Source organism: Falco naumanni, chromosome W (genome assembly GCF_017639655.2).
Source record: "Falco naumanni isolate bFalNau1 chromosome W, bFalNau1.pat, whole genome shotgun sequence".
Classification (NCBI taxonomy): domain Eukaryota; kingdom Metazoa; phylum Chordata; class Aves; order Falconiformes; family Falconidae; genus Falco; species Falco naumanni.
In genome coordinates this window covers 10,643,735-10,660,738 of record NC_054079.1, presented here as the reverse complement: position 1 = coordinate 10,660,738, position 17,004 = coordinate 10,643,735, and the positions used below count along the sequence as shown (strand labels likewise).

The following is a 17,004-nucleotide window of genomic DNA, read 5'->3' as shown; positions in this document are numbered from 1 at the left end:
ACACATTCCAGAAAGCACAGAGATATAATTTTACTCACATTATCTGCCCGTTTTGCTTTTTGCAGTCTTTTCAGTAAGCCTGGTGTTTAAATATGGTGCTGGCACACAGCTAGAAGCCTAGTGCAGCCTGCAGTCTCATTTACTATACAGTTTATTTTCCACGTTACTGTCTGATGCATTTCCTTGTGTAATATCCTAAATAACTCAAAATAATTAATTATGTAACTTTACAAACTGACTGCATACATTTACAAATTAAAGGAGCCCCAGTACAGCTCTTGCTCTACTTTTCGTCATGTTCACAGCTGTTAGAGGTGAATAATAAGACTCCAAAACTTGGGCCTGTTTATGAGAAGCCCAACATTTTCAAATGGCAGCTAAAGCTACCTGCCCTGGGACAGGAAGCACAGAAGGGACAGTCTTTTCATCAATGCTTACAGTGTAAGAACGCATACATTCAGCTTCAGAAGTGCAAGAAATCTTCATTTCTATAGCTATCTGAAAGATGCCATGCATGACCTCAGTTCTAGAGTGACTTTCTCTGGTGGTTTACTCCTTTCTCATTGCAAGGTGATTTCAGACCCCCAGAAGTTCCCAGCTTTCAGATTCAGAGCATGAACTTTGACAGTAGTGGTAGCAGAGGAATTTATTCTTTAGGGTGAGGTGGGGATTGATTGGTTTAGAAAACCCAACCCACCACAGCAACAATTACATCCACCTTTCCCAGGTGAAGTTCTGATGGATAGGGCAGGATTTGGTGTAACAATATGGGTGAAATATCCAAAGATATGGAGACAAAAACAATCATAAACTAGCATGGCCACTTTCCCTCACTTCTGCTTTCCAATCCCCATCTTCTCTACTACACGATCCACACAACATCTGTGAGAAGTTACAGGAGTGCAGTTGGTAATGTTATCCAAAGATAGATTTACTCATAAGTTATTTAACCTAAACTGTAATCACACCAAATAGGTTATAGATGAAAAGTAGTTCCAGTGAGGAAAATAATATAAAATAGTTGAAAAATAAAGTTCTTTAAGAAATGTGCTAGCTGCCATTTTAGTGGCAAAAGAGAGCCTCTCCTGTAAGTGATAAGGGTTTTTATTCAGCTAACGTGCAAAGAAAAAAGTCCCAAAGTGAGAGAAACATCACCAGTTCATATTGGACACAAGGGAATAAAATCCTTAGGAATTAATTCCTTTAATCCGTTTTCTTGTCAGAAACTTCTGTGGATCTCTTTACGGCAATTCGATTTGCAACGCCATTGCTTTCAAACTGCAAATAAAAGACAGCATCGTTCATGGGATGACAAAAAAGGACTACACATTCAAAACAGTAACAGCTGAAAATGGCTTTTACAAGCCAGGCCAGTGAAGATCTGTGAAGAAATCTGCAGCGAGAGCCAAAGTGGTGGTGTCTCTCTAGATTTACACATAATTATTGCTTTAGGGCAGAATGGGGGAATGAGGGCAGAGACAACATACACAAATTTTTACATTTTGTTAGAAGAGATAAATAATAAATGCACTCTTTACACACACTAAACATTTTTTGCCATTATGAGTGGCAGAGCTGGCTGAAGAGTGGGTTTTTTTTTAATCTTGCTTCACATATCTGGTGTGATGTACCAATTATTTGACTTCTTCCTTCTCTGAAAGAACAGCCAGTCATTAAAAAAACCCCAGAAATTAACTGTTCCAGCAAACAGGTGCAATTCCCTATCCTTCCACGACCTACCAGAAGCTGTCTTGAAGTATTTCTTGCTGGCTTAGTACCAGCAACTTCCTTTCGTAAGAAAATAGCCACAAAAACATCTCTAAAAACACTCAACTATTGACTCATTTGTGGTGCCCACCCCAAACTACTACTGGGTGCTTTATCTGGAGTTTCCCTGATTAGCTAAATGCATTAATCTTACTTTATAAATGGCAGGTTCGTCCTCCTGATTTTTTTTCATGGCTGAAGGTGCCTGTGGGTTTCCTGCGCTGCCTCCTTGACCTTGTTTTGTGGCTGTTGTTTCTTGCATGGCTTTCTTGGGCCATACACGCTTAATGAAAGGTGTGATAACAGGATAGATATACGGCTCAAGGAATTTCTTGTAGACCCAGAGGAGAACTGGAATGACAATACAGGGAATGCACACCATGGCTTCCTCTTGTTCTGCGACAAAGCTGGTGAGGGAAACAAACCAACAAGTTAGGATGACAGTGTTACCGAAATCTCGGAATGAAAAACTTATCGACACCAATGTGATGTAGATAAGCAGACACTTCTTTATTGACGGCCGGGTGCGTGAGCGAGTCCTCTCACGATCAACGCACACCAAGTCTCAAAATCAGACACCATATATAGAACTTATTCATACATATTCATTAAGTATTCATGCATAATCATAATATTTCCCATAAATCATTAACATATTCTCCTCCCATATCCGATTCTGCGCAGTAGAGCTTAGAAAGGTCTAGAAATGGGTCTGGGGTATGATTTGGGTAGGTGGTATATGAGTCGGTGGTCGCGATCTCCCCCTGCCGGAATTACCTTTTACTAAAGTTCACGGTTTCTTGGCAGGCAACTACAAGCTGTTCCAGGCGACTCTTCCCAATTTCCATTAATCTCATATTCTGACATCTCAATACACTTTCTACATACAGAAGACTGGTCAGATACAAAGAAACCTTTCAAACCATAAATTATTACCTAAGTTTCAACAATGATTCCAGCCCATTCTTCTGGCCTTGGTACAGGATGTACAGAGGGTCTCATAGCAGCTTTTACTGAGGAATTATAAGTTTCCTCAAAATATATTTTTATCCTTCTATACTTCTATTCTATAAAATAATTCTATAAAATCAAATAATCAATCAAATAAAGTCAATCAATCTTAACTTATTAGCAAATCAACAACATTTCCCCCCTTTGAAAGTGTTGAAAATCATTATTTCAATACTTTCACATTATTTACATATCATTTGTTTCAACATATTTTGGTGATGGATCATATCTTGGTGAAATGGTTGGTACTTCTCTCATAATCATACGATTGACTGCACTCCTATTGGTAAACTGTTTCTTCAGACATGCATATACTAGCATGCTCATCAAAAAGACAATCAGTAACAAAAACAAAATTTTGATTATGGATTGTATCCAAGAGCTCAAGTTCCATCCTAATTTGTTAAAAATTTTTCCAAGCCAATCTTCTGACATATCCTTTTGAATAGTTTCAGTTTCTTTTTCAATTTTTCCTAATAGGTCTAGATCATGTTCCACATCCTGAGTGACATTTGGAATGTGGATACAACAATGGTCCAGTTTATCCTTGAGATATCCACACACTCCATGTTCTTTAAGTAGGAGCATATCTAGTGCCATTCTATTTTATAAAGTCATTCTAGAGGTCGCCTGTAATTGTATGTTCAATTCCTTAAACCCCTTTTTAGTAACGTTTGCTAATTTTTCCACTTGACCAGTTAACTTATAAAGCCATGCTCTGTTCCTGTATGATGCTATAGGATTTAAAAGTGATTCAAGTGCCCAGCCAATTTTCACTCCTGTAGATGGTTCATTCCAATTATCATCATTTGTCTCAGATCTCTTTATTCGTTTCAGTTCTAAATTTTCTAGGGATCCTCTAAATGGTGATCTCTTCCAAATCGGACACAATGTTGGCATGCCTAAAGTAATTTGTTTCACTTTACCATCTAATGGTAGATGAGTTGTCCAGGTTCCATCACTCAATGCCCAAATTAAATGTCCAGGACTTTGAATAGTAGCTTTTCTGCAACTAAACAAAGTTCCTCTTCTAACTGTAAAAGTGCTGGTTATATTGAGATTATTCTTAAGACCTCGACAAAAACAACCATATTTTAAAGCAGCAGCCAAAGGAGGGATTCTTTGAATTATTAAGTCTACATTGTTACAATCATACACTTTTTCACATTTCCACCATGGCACTATTTTATTCTCTTTTTCTCCTAATGAAGTTGATCTGTCATTGACCCAGGGTAATACTGAAAACACTTTTCCCTCCCATGTAAAACACCAAGGAGTTTTTGCCATATACTGAAAATGGGAATATAAGGTCATAGACCAAACTGAATCCCAAACTATTTCCTTTTCCTGTAGGGTTCAATTCTTTTTCTCACATTTTGTCTCGGTTGTCCATACACTGGTGTTTGTTGTAGCCATTTTAGGGTAATACCACCATTCCTTGTTCCCTAAATCTCCATCTAATCCCGGTTTAGCTACAAATCGTCCTTTACATTCCCACATGGTTGAATATACTGGTAATTCTTCTCCAACTTTAACCTTTTGCAATTCCCAAGTTTCCCTAGGTTCTTGTTTACAATCCATCGTCTCATTTTCATATTCTAATTTGGTCAAATTCATGGTTAAGATTCCCCATGGAATAGATTCACCTACTGCCCTTGGTATTGGTAAACAAGCAGTGATCTGTGTGACATTTTGTAAATTGGCAAATTCTTTAATCAATCCTACCATCAAATTTTCCTCAGCCATTTGTTTGGGAATTTCAATCACTTGTTCTGTTTCTACTTGTCTTTTGTTCCTGTCCACCAAGCCAGCCCATGATCCCACCAACACTACCGGCCAAAATAAAATCCAATATAAAAATTAGACATGTTTCAGTGTCAATTTTGAAGTCTCTGGGTCACGATTGACAATCTTCCACGGAGTAGGTGCTTTCTTCACTCGAGTATAATGTATCCAAGCATCCGATTCTGCAATTTTGATAGCTGTAAAAGTGGTTAACAGTATCTGGAAGGTCCTCTCCAGTGCTCCTGCAAAGGTTCGGAGGTCCAGGTCTTCACATAGACATAGTCTCCTGGTTGGAAATCATGCACTGAATTTTCCTGGAATAAAGGTCTATTCCAAATTAATGCACTCCAAATTGGAGCCAAAGTTTTCCTTAGAAAAAGCAAATAGTTATACACATCTTGTTTTCCTTTTACATGTATGTTTAGATTTGGTTCTGGAGACTCATATGTTTTTCCATATAATAATTCATAAGGACTGACTGAGGCTCCACTCTTTGGCTGTACCCTGATTCATAATAATGCCAATGGAAGTGCCTGAGGCCACTTTAAAATGGTTTCTTGACAAATTTTACTTATTTGTCGTTTCAAAGTTTGATTCATCCTTTCCACTTTCCCACTAGATTGTGGTCTCCAAGACGCATGTAAATCCCAATTAATACCCAATACTTTGCTAACACTTTGGACTACTTCAGCAACAAAGTGTGGACCTCTGTCAGAGGAAATTCCAATAGGAACTCCAAATCTCGGAATTATTTCTTGTAATAACCACTTCACCACTTCTTTTGCTTGTGTGGTGCGACAGGGAAGGGCTTCTGGCCATCCTGTAAAAGTATCAACCCCTACCAGGATGTACCGGTACCCATTTTGTCTGGGTAATTCTGAAAAATCTACTTGCCAATAATCTCCAGGTTCTACACCAGATTTCAGTCTACCCATTTGAACCTTTTTCTTAATCACTGGATTATTTTTCAAACATACTTCACACTTTGCAGTTACTATTTTAGCTATTCCCAACATCTTAACTGATACTACTTGTTTTCATAAAGATGTTACTAAAGCTTCTGCTCCCCAGTGACATTCTTGATGCCTTGTTTGAATTATCTCTCTCATTAAAAGAGGTGGAATTACTACCTGTCCATTAGGAGTTATCCACCATCCAGCTAAGTTTTTCTTAGCATTTAATAACTGACCCAATTTGTCATCTTCCTCTGAATATCTCGGTTTTTCCCTAGGAAGGGTTACTGTTTTAGAAGGAATTATTGCCATTTGCGATGCTTGTTTCTTTGCTACCTTTTTTGCTGTTTTATCAGCTAAATTATTTCCAACTATTATTTTTGTATTTCCAATCTGATGTGCTTTACAGTGCATGATTGCTACTTGATCCGGCTTTTGAACTGCTTGCAATAATCGTAAAATTTCTGTTTGATGCTTAATGTTTGATCCTTGAGAGGACAATAACCCCCTCTCTTTCCACAAAGCCCCATGGACATGCACTACCCCAAAGGCATATTTTGAATCAGTCCAGATATTTACTTTCTTGTCTTTGCTTAGCTCTAAGTCCCGGATTAAAGCAATAAGTTCCGCCTTTTGTGCTGATGTGGTACTCGCCAATGCTCCTGCTTCTGTAACTGTAGTGTCTGTTGTTACCGCATATCCGGCATATCGGACTCCTTGTTCCATAAAGCTGCTTCCATCAGTATACAATTCCCAGTCCGGTTGCTCCAATGGTACATCCTTCAGATCCTCACGACTGGAATAAACATACTCGATGGTAGCCAAGCAATCATGTTCCAGTTGTCCTTCTTCCTGTATAGAACTTAAAAACACTGCAGGATTTACCAGGTTAGTTGTTTTTAGAATCACATCATCCTGTTCAGTCAATACCACCTGGTACTTCATCATTCAGCTGGGGGACAGCCAATGTCCCCCCTTCTGTTCTAGGACAGTTATCACCATGTGTGGAACATAGACTGTTATTGTTCTTCCCAAAGTCAATTTCCGAGCTTCTTGTATGAGCATCACTGTTGCGGCCACTGCTCGAAGGCAGTTTGGCCACCCTTTACTCACTGTGTCCAGTTGTTTAGAGAAATATCCGACTGGTCGTTTCCAGCTTCCTATCCTCTGGGTTAACACGCCCAGTGCAAGGTGTTGTCTTTCATGTACAAACAGCTGGAAATCTTTGGTTAGATCCGGCAGTCCCAAGGCAGGTGCAGATATTAAGGCACGTTTCAACTCTACAAAAGCCTTTTGTTGTTGTGGGCCCCATACAAAGGGGGAATTCTTTGGGGCCTCATACAGCGGTTTAGCTATTAGCCCATAGTTCATGATCCAAAGATGACACCACCCAGTCATTCCCAAAAATGCTCTGAGTTCATGAATATTTCTCGGCTCAGGTATACCACAAATAGCTTCTTTGCGATCTTTTCCTAATTGTCGTTGCCCTTTTGAAATCTCAAAGCCCAGGTATATCACAGTCTGGCAGGCTATTTGGGCTTTCTTCCTGGATACCTTGTACCCATTTAGTCCCAGGAAATTCAAGAGGTCAATAGTCACCTGTATACAGGTAAGTCTTCCTTCTGTAGCAATCAATATGTCATCCACATATTGTAGGAGTAAATGCCCAGGTCTTGATTTATCCTGTTTCCAGATTTCAAGTTCCTTAGCTAATTGATTTCCAAAAATAGTTGGACTGTTTTTAAATCCTTGGGGTAACCTAGTCCATGTCAGCAGCATCTTTCGCCCAGTTTGAGGATTTTCCCATTCAAAAGCAGTTTTCTGCTTCCCTTTTCCAAAGGTATACAAAAGAAAGCATCTTTTAAATCAAGCACTGTAAACCATTGATAAGTGTCCCTTAATGCTGTTAACAGTGTATAAGGGTTTGCTACTACAGGACAAATGTCCTTAACTATTTGATTTACTGCTCTCAAATCTTGTACCAGCCTGTATTCACCCGAGGGTTTTCTGACTGGTAAAATAGGAGTATTATACTCAGATTCACATTCCTCTAAAATTTTATACTCCAAAAAATTATCAATTTCTTTAATTCCTGTCTCACTTCTGATTTGATTGGATATTGTTTAATTCTCACTGTTCCTGCGCCTTCCTTCAAATCTATTTTAACAGGTTCTGCTAGTTTCGATTTACGAGGAATATCTGTCTCCCATACAGTAGGGATCACTGCCAAATCCACCTCCGGTGGAATTTCTTGTTCCTTTACCTTTTCTTGTATCATCAAGACTTCTCCCGTTTTTGACTCGGGTATTTTCAAAAAGAGTTCTCCTTCATCAAAAACAATTTGTGCATTTAATTTGGATAACAAATCTCTACCTAACAAGGGTACCAGACATTCTGGTACATAAAAAAATTCATGTGTAATTATCTTATTTCCAAATTTCAAATCCAGAGGTTGCAGGAATGGCCTGGTTTTGTTCCAATTTTTCCTTTACAGGTATTTAATAAAAAAATGTCGCTCCTGTATCCACTCCCAATCTCACAATTTGAACAACATTTTTTTTCCACTTTATTATCAAAAGTTATAGCCATTACCAAATTATCTCTAATAGTTAGCTTACATTCCTCCTGCCAGTCTTTTCTTTGTCTCAAATAAAAGAACAAATCCACATATGGCATTTCACTCCATTTCCCTTTCCTTTTACAGTGCAACATTAACTGCAAAATAGTGTTATAATTCAGTGTCCCATTCGTGGGCCACTTTTCCTGATTTTCCATTATATATAGCGACCACCAATTATTACAATACTCAATCATCTGGCTCTTTGGCAAATCCTCATATAAATCCCCCCAATGTGCCAACAAACATCCCAATGGAGAATTTTTTGGGATTTTATCATTTAACACAAGATTACCCATGCTTTTACTTTTAAACAACTGAGTTAACTTAGTTGCCATGGTATAATTACTCACAATACAATACACGATTATTCAACTCTGTCACTCCGATCCGCGGATCCACACTCCACACTCGCTTTCGTTCTCAATTATACGTCTCACCCTTACAGCCACACTCACACTTTCCCACAGTTACTTTAAACAAACATATAACACAATATTATACCTCTTAATTTTCTTCTTAATACACAAACACAAAACCACAAACACAAAAACTTCTTCTAACTTTTTGTTAGAGAACACTATAGCATATAGTTTCTCTTGTTTCCACTTTTGTCCAACCCTGCAATAGCTTTCGCTTATATCTTACGGGCAGACGCCTAGGCTTCCACTTCCACAAGGATCCTTTTAGTCCAACCCTGCGCAGCTTTCACCGCGTCTGACAGGCAGACTTACTCAGTGGGACTCCAACCCACTGGTGGGACTCCATCCCACTCTTTCCCATACAATTATTATAGTGGGACTCCTACCCACTTCCTCTAGTGCACTTACTTACTTACTTTAGTGGGACTCCCACCCACTTACTACAATTAAAAAAGAAGTGTCTTACCAAATATCCAGGGAACGTCGCGAAGAGCCTTACGGATCGGGGATCGATGGGTATCCCCGAGAAATCCTCGGTGCCGGCTGGAACCGATCAGGTCCCCGACTCCTCTGGTCTCCTTCAGCGAGGTCCCATCTGGGTCGCCAAAACTGTTACCGAAATCTCTGAATGAAGAACTTATCGACACCAATGTGATGTAGATAAGCAGACACTTCTTTATTGACGGCCGGGTGCGTGAGCGAGTCCTCTCATGATCAACGGACACCAAGTCTCAAAATCAGACACCATATATAGAACTTATTCATACATATTCATTAAGTATTCATGCATAATCATAATATTTTCCATAAATCATTAACATATTCTCCTCCCATATCCGATTCTGCGCAGTAGAGCTTAGAAAGGTCTAGAAATGGGTCTGGGGTACGATTTGGGTAGGTGGTATATGAGTCGGTGGTCGCGATCTCCCCCTGCCGGAATTACCTTTTACTAAAGTTCACGGTTTCTTGGCAGGCAACTACAAGCTGTTCCAGGCGACTCTTCCCAATTTCCATTAATCTCATATTCTGACATCTCAATACACTTTCTACATACAGAAGACTGGTCAGATACAAAGAAACCTTTCAAACCATAAATTATTACCTAAGTTTCAACAATGATTCCAGCCCATTCTTCTGGCCTTGGTACAGGATGTACAGAGGGTCTCATAGCAGCTTTTACTGAGGAATTATAAGTTTCCTCAAAATATATTTTTATCCTTCTATATTTCTATTCTATAAAATAATTCTATAAAATCAAATAATCAATCAAATAAAGTCAATCAATCTTAACTTATTAACAAATCGATAACAACAGTGTTTGCATGCCACAAACTAAGAAAACAGACTTACATTAATGAATATAGATTGCAGTTGATATTCAAATGTGAAAGATTTTTTAATTATATATTAACTGTTAAAGTTTCAAAAATGCTGTGTGTTCCAGTGTTTTAAGTCCTGAACAAAGGAAACGTTCTCAACATTTTAACAAAAGAGGAGTTTGCTATTAATTTGTCAGTCCTACAGCAGGAACTCAGAAAAACAAGTTAATAAATAAGCATTTTTGCTTTAATCACACAAAAACGGTTTAAGCAGTGAGCTGCAGATGTTAGCCCAGTTCTTACTACACTATAACAGAGGGTCCAAAAGGTTTATTTTTCTCATTCTCTATTTATTTATGGTGAAATGAAATGGCAGGACTCCACTCCATCTAATGCCCTGCTACCACTGAAGGGCAGGGCTGCGGGAGAGGGAAAGAGAATCCTAGACAGGGTTTGAGAAAAGGAGAATATAGGTGACTTCCTTCCTCCTGCACAGGAGGAATCACTTGATCCCACACCAATCCCAGACAATTGGCCAACCTATTAGAAAATTAGTCCTTCCCTCTCTCCAAAAACGGCAGCCTGAAGTCTGCAAGGAAAAAAAATAAGTCGAAAACCAAAGCACAGGGGCAGAAAGGTGCAACTGGGAGAGGAATTAAGTAGGATTAGAGCTGTGCCTTTCAGTGCTGATAAGCAATAAATTAAGATACACTCTGCCCTTCACATTCCTCCTTTCTGGGCTGCTGACACCTGAATTCTTAAGTTAACAAGCAAAACAAAAGCTTTCTGGGATGGGGAACGAAGACACATTTGTTTGGGATCAGAGTTTCAGGGTTTGGGATTTTTTTAGACTATCCTAAAGATTTTTTATAGCCCCAGGCTCTGTGGAACAACTGAGTATTGATATAGTAAAATACAATTTATTATTTTCTTCTGTGATTTGGCGATGCTGCCCTCTGGTTAGCAGGGAGTTAATTTTTTTGGGGGAAAAGAAAAAAATTAGTAAAAGGGCAAATGGTCACATTTTAATAGCAAGCTTATTTCTTTGTGATTCGAGCTTTTGTTTCTCTCTGTAAGCCACCATATGTGACGGTCATTAGAGAGAACATGCATGACATTGCAAATTTAAGCACATTTGGTCTGTTTGCCATGTTTCACTCACTCATTAGTCAACTATTATGGAAACGGGAAAAAAAGGCTACAAACACAAAAGGGTTTGTTTTTTTTTCCTCCTCTTCATAAAGGATGACCTAGTCTAGAAGAGCCGATTTATGTAATAATTCTAATTCTGTTTCCCTGTAAGCCAGCGTTAAGACTTAGAACCTTCCCCAGCAGCCGGGCCAGTCTCCCCGGAGTATGGTAAACGACAGCGACGCTTCCCCCTCCCGGTGACATAAAGACCGGAGCTCAGATATCTTCAGAATCGTTGAGGTTCTCCCAAACACGCGCTGACACTAACGTGCCCCACACCGCAGCATGAGCTGTGATACTCCAGGCCTTGCCCCGGCCGCTCCCGGTTAACGGAGCCGTTATGGCCACAGAGAAGGGCAGCGAACGGCGAGGCGAGGCCGCCCGGCAGCCGCCTCCAGCCGGGCAGCCGTGCCCGGACACCGACAGAGCGCGGAGGGGCCCTCAGGGGCGCAGCCCGGCCCCGTCGGAGGGCACGAAGGCCGCCCCGCCCTGCACTCACCTCGCTCGCCAGCGACCCAGCGCCGTTACCGGCTGCCGCAGCACCGGAAACGCCCCCCCAGCTTCCGGTTAGTCTCGCCACCAATGGGAGGTAGTGGGGCGCGCGTCACGTGGCCGCACGCCCCGCCCCCGCCAGTCCCCCGGTGCCGGCCCGACCGCAGGGCCCCGCAGACGAACGGCTCGCTCCGTTTCAAATCCCCTTGCTTTACCGCTGAAGGACACGCGCCCGCCAGCAGCAGCCCACACGGTGGAGCTACACACCTCCCCCTGCCCGCCGCAGCCCCGCGTCAGGCGCCGGCGGGCCCGAGACTGAGCAGAGCCGCCGGCACTACCGCCAGCAAAAGCCTCGACAGACCAGAACACACACAAATTTTTAACTTTATAATTTTATTTAAGTACACCTCTTGTAGTAGATTTATTCCCGAGCCATAAGCTTTTGCTTCTTCAGCTTCTTTTGGGATATCTGAAAAACAAGAGATGAGAACAGCGTTATATCTACACCTTCCCAAAGCGCCTTACAACCAAGCTTACAGGCACCTTTTGAAAGTAGTACCAGGAATTGCTGGAAATTTCTTCACCTGTTTGCAAAACGATCACCCTTGCATGTAAGGCCACTGACTTACAAGTACTACATTGCTTAGAGGCAGTCAACTCTAATTTTATCCTAACAGCTCATACCACTATGCACACAGGAACCACAGGGATTCACCACGACTGCCCTGAGGGAGGGCAGAACAAACCACCCGGGGAATAGAAATCACCAAGGGGTGTTTCCCCCCGCCCCCAAGTTCTCAACGTTTTCTTTACAATAAATATTGAGGTTGGTCAGAAATAACTTATTTTCATGGGTATTCCAAAGGTGTCCTAAGATAGTCATCACAGCAACCCTTCCAGTTGAAAAACGCAGTTCTTAACACTCAGATTTCTTGACAGTGACACTAAAGAGGACTAAGGATATGACACTTGGCACCTTTTTCTTTTGAGCAACTTCTTCCTCTGGCTTGGGAACGATCTGCTCCTTCTCAGTGAGGATCATCTCGATGTGGCAGGGAGAGCTCATGTAGGGGTTGATCCTACCGTGGGCTCTGTAGGTGCGCCGGCGCATTTTGGGAGCCTTGTTGACCTGGATGTGCTCAATGACTAGAGAATCCACATCAAGACCCTACGGGGCAGGGGGAAATCAAACTTGTGAGTTTTCAAATACAACAACAAAACAAACAAGTAAATAACAACCCCTGGCAAATAAAGCAGTTGAGCATGGCAGGAGTCAAGAGAAACACAAGCCACTCTTCCACATTTCACAATGAATTTTCAACAATGCCAATGGCTCAGAAGGAATTATCTTTTCATGGTTATTCCAAAGGTGTCCTAAGATAAGTCATCACCGCCATCGAGGTTATCAAGTTAAACACAGAGTGTATTACAAAGATACAAACTGACCCAAGAGCCCACAGATTTCACTTTGTAGGTTTTAAGAGCTCTAAACCACATTTATTCTAAACAGCTGATAACCACGCACAAACTAGCTCCCTGTGAAAAATTCTTACTCACATTTTAACTCAACCCACACACACAAAGCCTAATTCTAACTCACACTAATGGTACACCTCTATACAACTCAGCTTCATCAACAAAACAGGCCTTATCTGGCCCTCCACATTAGAGACACAGAGTTTGGAGTGCTGAGACATAGCATGACATCAATTCCTTACATTTAGTAACATCTACACAGCTTACCTTGAGCTCAGCGTTGCTCTCTGCATTTTTCAGCATGTGCAGCAAGAACTCGGCGCTCTTCTTGGGCCAGCGTCCCTGTGTCCAGCCCCACTGCTTGGCCTACAAGAAGAAAAGGGTTGGGGTTTTGTGCCGGTACAGCACAACTTGCCCTTTACATACCGTTAAGGTGCTGCTACATCCCCTTTTATTAAGGCTGCATACCAAAATAATTAAATTTGATCAATAACTTGACGGTCAAGTAGATGCAATACTTGCTGCACTGGAATTAAGGGTAGCTCTTTCCTTCTTACATTTTAATACATTATCAGTGATAATGAAACTACTCTCCACGCCATGTCAACATCATTTTTCTCTCTCAAGCAGCCACATTATCCATCCCACATTTTCACCTCGGACCTCACCTGGGCGCATCTACCAACTCCCCCGTTGTAGCGACGGAAGGAAACACACTGCTTCTTCAGGGTGACATCCTTCAGGTACTTGGTGGCCTTGCGAATGTGCATGCCCTTGATGGCCTGGGCAGTCTCTCGAGTATTCTAGCAACACAGAGTTCCTATTAACACATCTCTCCAAGTTACAATGCGAGTAAAAGCGCTCCTCTCTCTTCCCTGGATCCTATTCTTTTTGTTACAAACTCAGTTTAAAAGAAGCACTCACAGAAAAAAAAATTAAAGAATGAAGAATAATTAACAATACTTTTTTGGGTTACACTACCTACTTTTCTAACCCTCAGCATGTCTTCCTTTACTGAATTTGCATCTCTAGCATATCTTTCTTTTTTTACCTGATGGCTATATCTTTCCAACCAGCAAAACAAAGAACTTTAAGTATTTATACTTTTCGTAGCTCCTCTTTGGCTGCTAATCAAAAAAAGCGGGAACCCAAAGGATAAATTCCTTCTAAAATGTCACATATGGCACCTCAGAGGAAGCAATGAGAAAACAAGCTACAAAAGTAAGCTATGCACAATGTAACTATCTCTGCAAGGGAATTATAAAGGGGAGAGAACAGGCTCAGAAAGAAAAATTAGAGATGAAGTATCAGTGCTTAAAACAGCACACTAAATGCAAAAGTAATTATAATCCTACCCAAAACTAACCAAAATAAGTGAAATCTCTCTCCACCTGCATTATATACCGCCTAGCAGTAAAGCATTTGCTCAGCTTTGGGTTTGTGGTTCACTCAACGTGTCCTGAATTCAAGCTACACCTTTCCCAGAGAAACCTGTGCCCCCATGACCGCTGCCCCTGTCATGCTGAAAGGCAGCACAATCGGACAATCTCGACGTTCCTTTCCAACAACCACAGAATTAGACAAGTTAAACAACTCTCTCATCTAACACTGGCCTGATTCCTCCTACTAAATTCACTGCAACTATTTTCCCACTGTATCTTATTATCTATATTAGACAGAAAGTGCTATACGATACATCATCTTGGCTTTGATCCTGGGGATGAAAACAACCATTACAAGCAGCTAAAGCAAACGTGGGCCATAACCAAGCTCCCATCCTTAAGTAACTACGTAACGACACAGAAGAGTAAATACACTTCCTGAAAAAAAAACAAAACCAAAAAAAGCAGTATCAAATGAATTTGCATTTCCTACAACACGCACACGACGTACCTTGAAATGCACCCGTAGGTTGGATCCCCGTGACTTGCATGCTGCAGAGAAAGAAGACTAACTTTTGTAATTAAAACCTCAATGGCTTTAGGGACGTCCTACGCGAACGCTCACGAAAAACAACTCACATTTCGTAGGGTTCTCCGGATCTAGCGAGTAGCGTACCATTTTGGGAGCTCAGCTGCAAAAAAGCAATTAAAAACCCCACCAATATGAAGCTTCTAACACAGAACATGAATCGTTCCCCTTACCGCCGACAGCCGACTGAAGGGGCTGATCAGAAGTTACACTTTCTTTTCACAGCTTGATCCAAAGGTGTCCTAAGAAAGACCTCACTCTGGGGCCTGCCTCCACCTCACCGCCGCCAGCCACCCCCAAGCTCCGCCATCGCCATCCCACCCTCCCCCTACGCCAGCCCCGCAAATACCGAGGGCGTCCGGGGAGGCGGACCGAGCCCTCACCCCTTCAGCACCTCCCCAAGGCGACCGGGGCGGGATGGGGCCAGATAGGGCCAGCTGCCCGCCCGTCCGCTATGGCTGCTCACCTCAGGGCGGCGGCGGGGAAGAGGGTGCCGCCCAGCTCTCGCGAGAGCGCCGGCGGAATCTGGGTCAGGGAGCGTCGCGGAAGCGCGGCGCCGAGCGTGGGACAGAAGGTGGCTGGAGGGACCGTGCGGGCATGAGATTGGAAAAGAGAACGTTTCCGCGCGCCGGCCGCGTCCTCCTTCCGGCGTGCGGGAACGTGAGGGCAGGCAAGCACCGCTGCGGGGCTCCCCGCAGCCCCAGGTCTACCTCCGCAAAATGGCGGTGTGCCCCCTGCTGTGAGGGAAGGGCCTCTTCCCCCCAGGGAAACCCGTCCCGCGGCGGGGCCGCGGCCTCGTTAGCCCCCGGGGCAAAGCCGGGGGCAGGCAGCGCTGAGGCGGGTTGAGCCCAGGCCAAGGAGCAGGGCCCCGGGCCGCAGTTAGGTGGCAGCTCAGGATGAGGGGAGGGGAGCAGGTCGCTTCACGGAGCTGCCTGGGAGACACCGCAGAGATCCATCCTTACACACTGCAACTGGTGTTTATTGCGCCTTTCCTAAAAATAAATAAATAAATAAATCAGAGGCTTGTGAAAATAATGATACTTCTTGCCCCGTTTTAGGCTGCGTCCGCAACTGGAACTGTCTGGGATATTTGATAAAGCAGCTGTTCAATAAAAACAAAAGGCTTCTTGGAAGTGGCACTCAGCTTCAGCAAAAGGCTTGTCGAGGAAAGTTTGACAGTGAAAAACAAGAAAAACACCTCCGCGAGTGACCAGCACCCTCTGTCCAGGCACCTCCCTGGCACGGACAACTCCAGGTTCAGTTCTGCGCTTAGAAATAAGCAGAGCAAGAACTTGCTGCCTGTGCAAATGCTCAGACCAGGAGGCTGTTCTTGGATCGATTCTTTAGTGGTAAAAATCCCCAAAGCTTGGAAGCCAGAATTTCACCCAGATGTGAGGAGGAAAATATTTTAACTATTGCAGATACTTATGTGGCTGGAAACTGTAGAGCTCTAATTGTCACTGCAGCTCTCCATCTACTGCCTCAAAGTGTGCCTTTGACTTTGTTTTCTACAAAGTCTCTAAGTAACTTTTATGTACTGATCTCAAAGCAGGGAAACCTGCTGGGATGCAGGCAAATACTATTCCTTCTTTTTATATACCAAGTTCCCATGAAAAAAAAGTCAGGAGCCCATGCTCACAAGAACTCACTAGCTTTTGGGCACAGATGCTTCCTCTGAGATACTTGAGATCTATTTTCACCAATTAGTGCTTCCATCGTCATCCAAGGGATTAGAAGCCGCTCAGCACCTCAGTACACACAACCCTCTCAGAGCAGTGGTAATGTGAGGGAGGATCAGCACCCATGCATGACAGCCTTTTTAAGTCAAGCGTTACTAGAGAAAAATAGACAAGAAAAAGTGTTCCCTCTGGGGTCTCATGACTTCGAGTAAACAGTAAATATGTAAAAAGCAATCTCAGCGATGACTTCCAACACTGTTTCAGTTCTCCTTCCTATGAAACAAGAACAGTAATATTTACAAGAGCACTAGGTTTGCAGGT

At 42.4% G+C, this 17,004-nt stretch overlaps 2 protein-coding genes and 3 non-coding genes across 10 annotated transcripts; all 5 read right to left on the bottom strand.

The window, feature by feature from the left end:
• Positions 1 to 631: 631 nt before the first annotated feature.
• LOC121080350 (UPF0729 protein C18orf32 homolog) lies at positions 632 to 11,660 on the bottom strand. 3 transcript variants are annotated; one of them, XM_040578310.1, is made up of 3 exons: positions 11,565 to 11,660; positions 1,922 to 2,174; positions 632 to 1,278 (listed from the first exon to the last, which is right to left on the bottom strand). In XM_040578310.1, exons 2-3 carry the CDS (start codon positions 2,147 to 2,149, stop codon positions 1,204 to 1,206), a joined length of 303 nt encoding a protein of 100 aa, XP_040434244.1. In that variant the 5' UTR covers positions 2,150 to 2,174; positions 11,565 to 11,660; the 3' UTR covers positions 632 to 1,203. The 3 variants fall into 3 exon arrangements, with proteins under 3 accessions (XP_040434244.1, XP_040434246.1, XP_040434245.1); XM_040578312.1 differs by lacking the exon at positions 11,565 to 11,660 and adding an exon at positions 11,198 to 11,515; XM_040578311.1 differs by lacking the exon at positions 11,565 to 11,660 and adding an exon at positions 9,022 to 9,072.
• A 271-nt stretch (positions 11,661 to 11,931) lies between these two features.
• On the bottom strand, positions 11,932 to 15,582 carry LOC121080349 (60S ribosomal protein L17-like). 4 transcript variants are annotated; one of them, XM_040578305.1, is made up of 7 exons: positions 15,471 to 15,582; positions 15,055 to 15,107; positions 14,927 to 14,967; positions 13,702 to 13,836; positions 13,301 to 13,399; positions 12,534 to 12,725; positions 11,932 to 12,026 (listed from the first exon to the last, which is right to left on the bottom strand). In XM_040578305.1, exons 2-7 carry the CDS (start codon positions 15,092 to 15,094, stop codon positions 11,979 to 11,981), a joined length of 555 nt encoding a protein of 184 aa, XP_040434239.1. In that variant the 5' UTR covers positions 15,095 to 15,107; positions 15,471 to 15,582; the 3' UTR covers positions 11,932 to 11,978. The 4 variants fall into 4 exon arrangements, with proteins under 4 accessions (XP_040434239.1, XP_040434241.1, XP_040434242.1 ...); XM_040578307.1 differs by having other exon boundaries at positions 15,354 to 15,471; XM_040578308.1 differs by lacking the exon at positions 15,471 to 15,582 and adding an exon at positions 15,388 to 15,452.
• Positions 12,384 to 12,448, bottom strand: LOC121080723. Its single transcript, XR_005825486.1, has one exon. It is a non-coding gene; the product is annotated as a small nucleolar RNA SNORD58 (small nucleolar RNA).
• On the bottom strand, positions 12,887 to 12,953 carry LOC121080724. The gene has a single exon (XR_005825487.1). It is a non-coding gene; the product is annotated as a small nucleolar RNA SNORD58 (small nucleolar RNA).
• Positions 15,199 to 15,266, bottom strand: LOC121080717. The gene has a single exon (XR_005825480.1). It is a non-coding gene; the product is annotated as a small nucleolar RNA SNORD58 (small nucleolar RNA).
• Positions 15,583 to 17,004: the final 1,422 nt, after the last annotated feature.

Bases quoted from the DNA above. Each gene is read 5' to 3' on its own strand.
- LOC121080350 (XM_040578310.1), bottom strand. From the start codon at position 2,149: ATGGTGTGCATTCCCTGTATTGTCATTCCAGTTCTCCTCTGGGTCTAC. The intron at 1,279-1,921 runs GTAAGATTAATG...TTTTATTTGCAG, and splicing joins ACGAACCTGCCATTTATAAA to TTTGAAAGCAATGGCGTTGC.
- LOC121080349 (XM_040578305.1), bottom strand. From the start codon at position 15,094: ATGGTACGCTACTCGCTAGATCCGGAGAACCCTACGAAAT. The intron at 14,968-15,054 runs GTGAGTTGTTTT...CTTTCTCTGCAG, and splicing joins TCCGGAGAACCCTACGAAAT to CATGCAAGTCACGGGGATCC. The intron at 13,400-13,701 runs GTGAGGTCCGAG...TTCTTCTTGTAG, and splicing joins GAGTTGGTAGATGCGCCCAG to GCCAAGCAGTGGGGCTGGAC.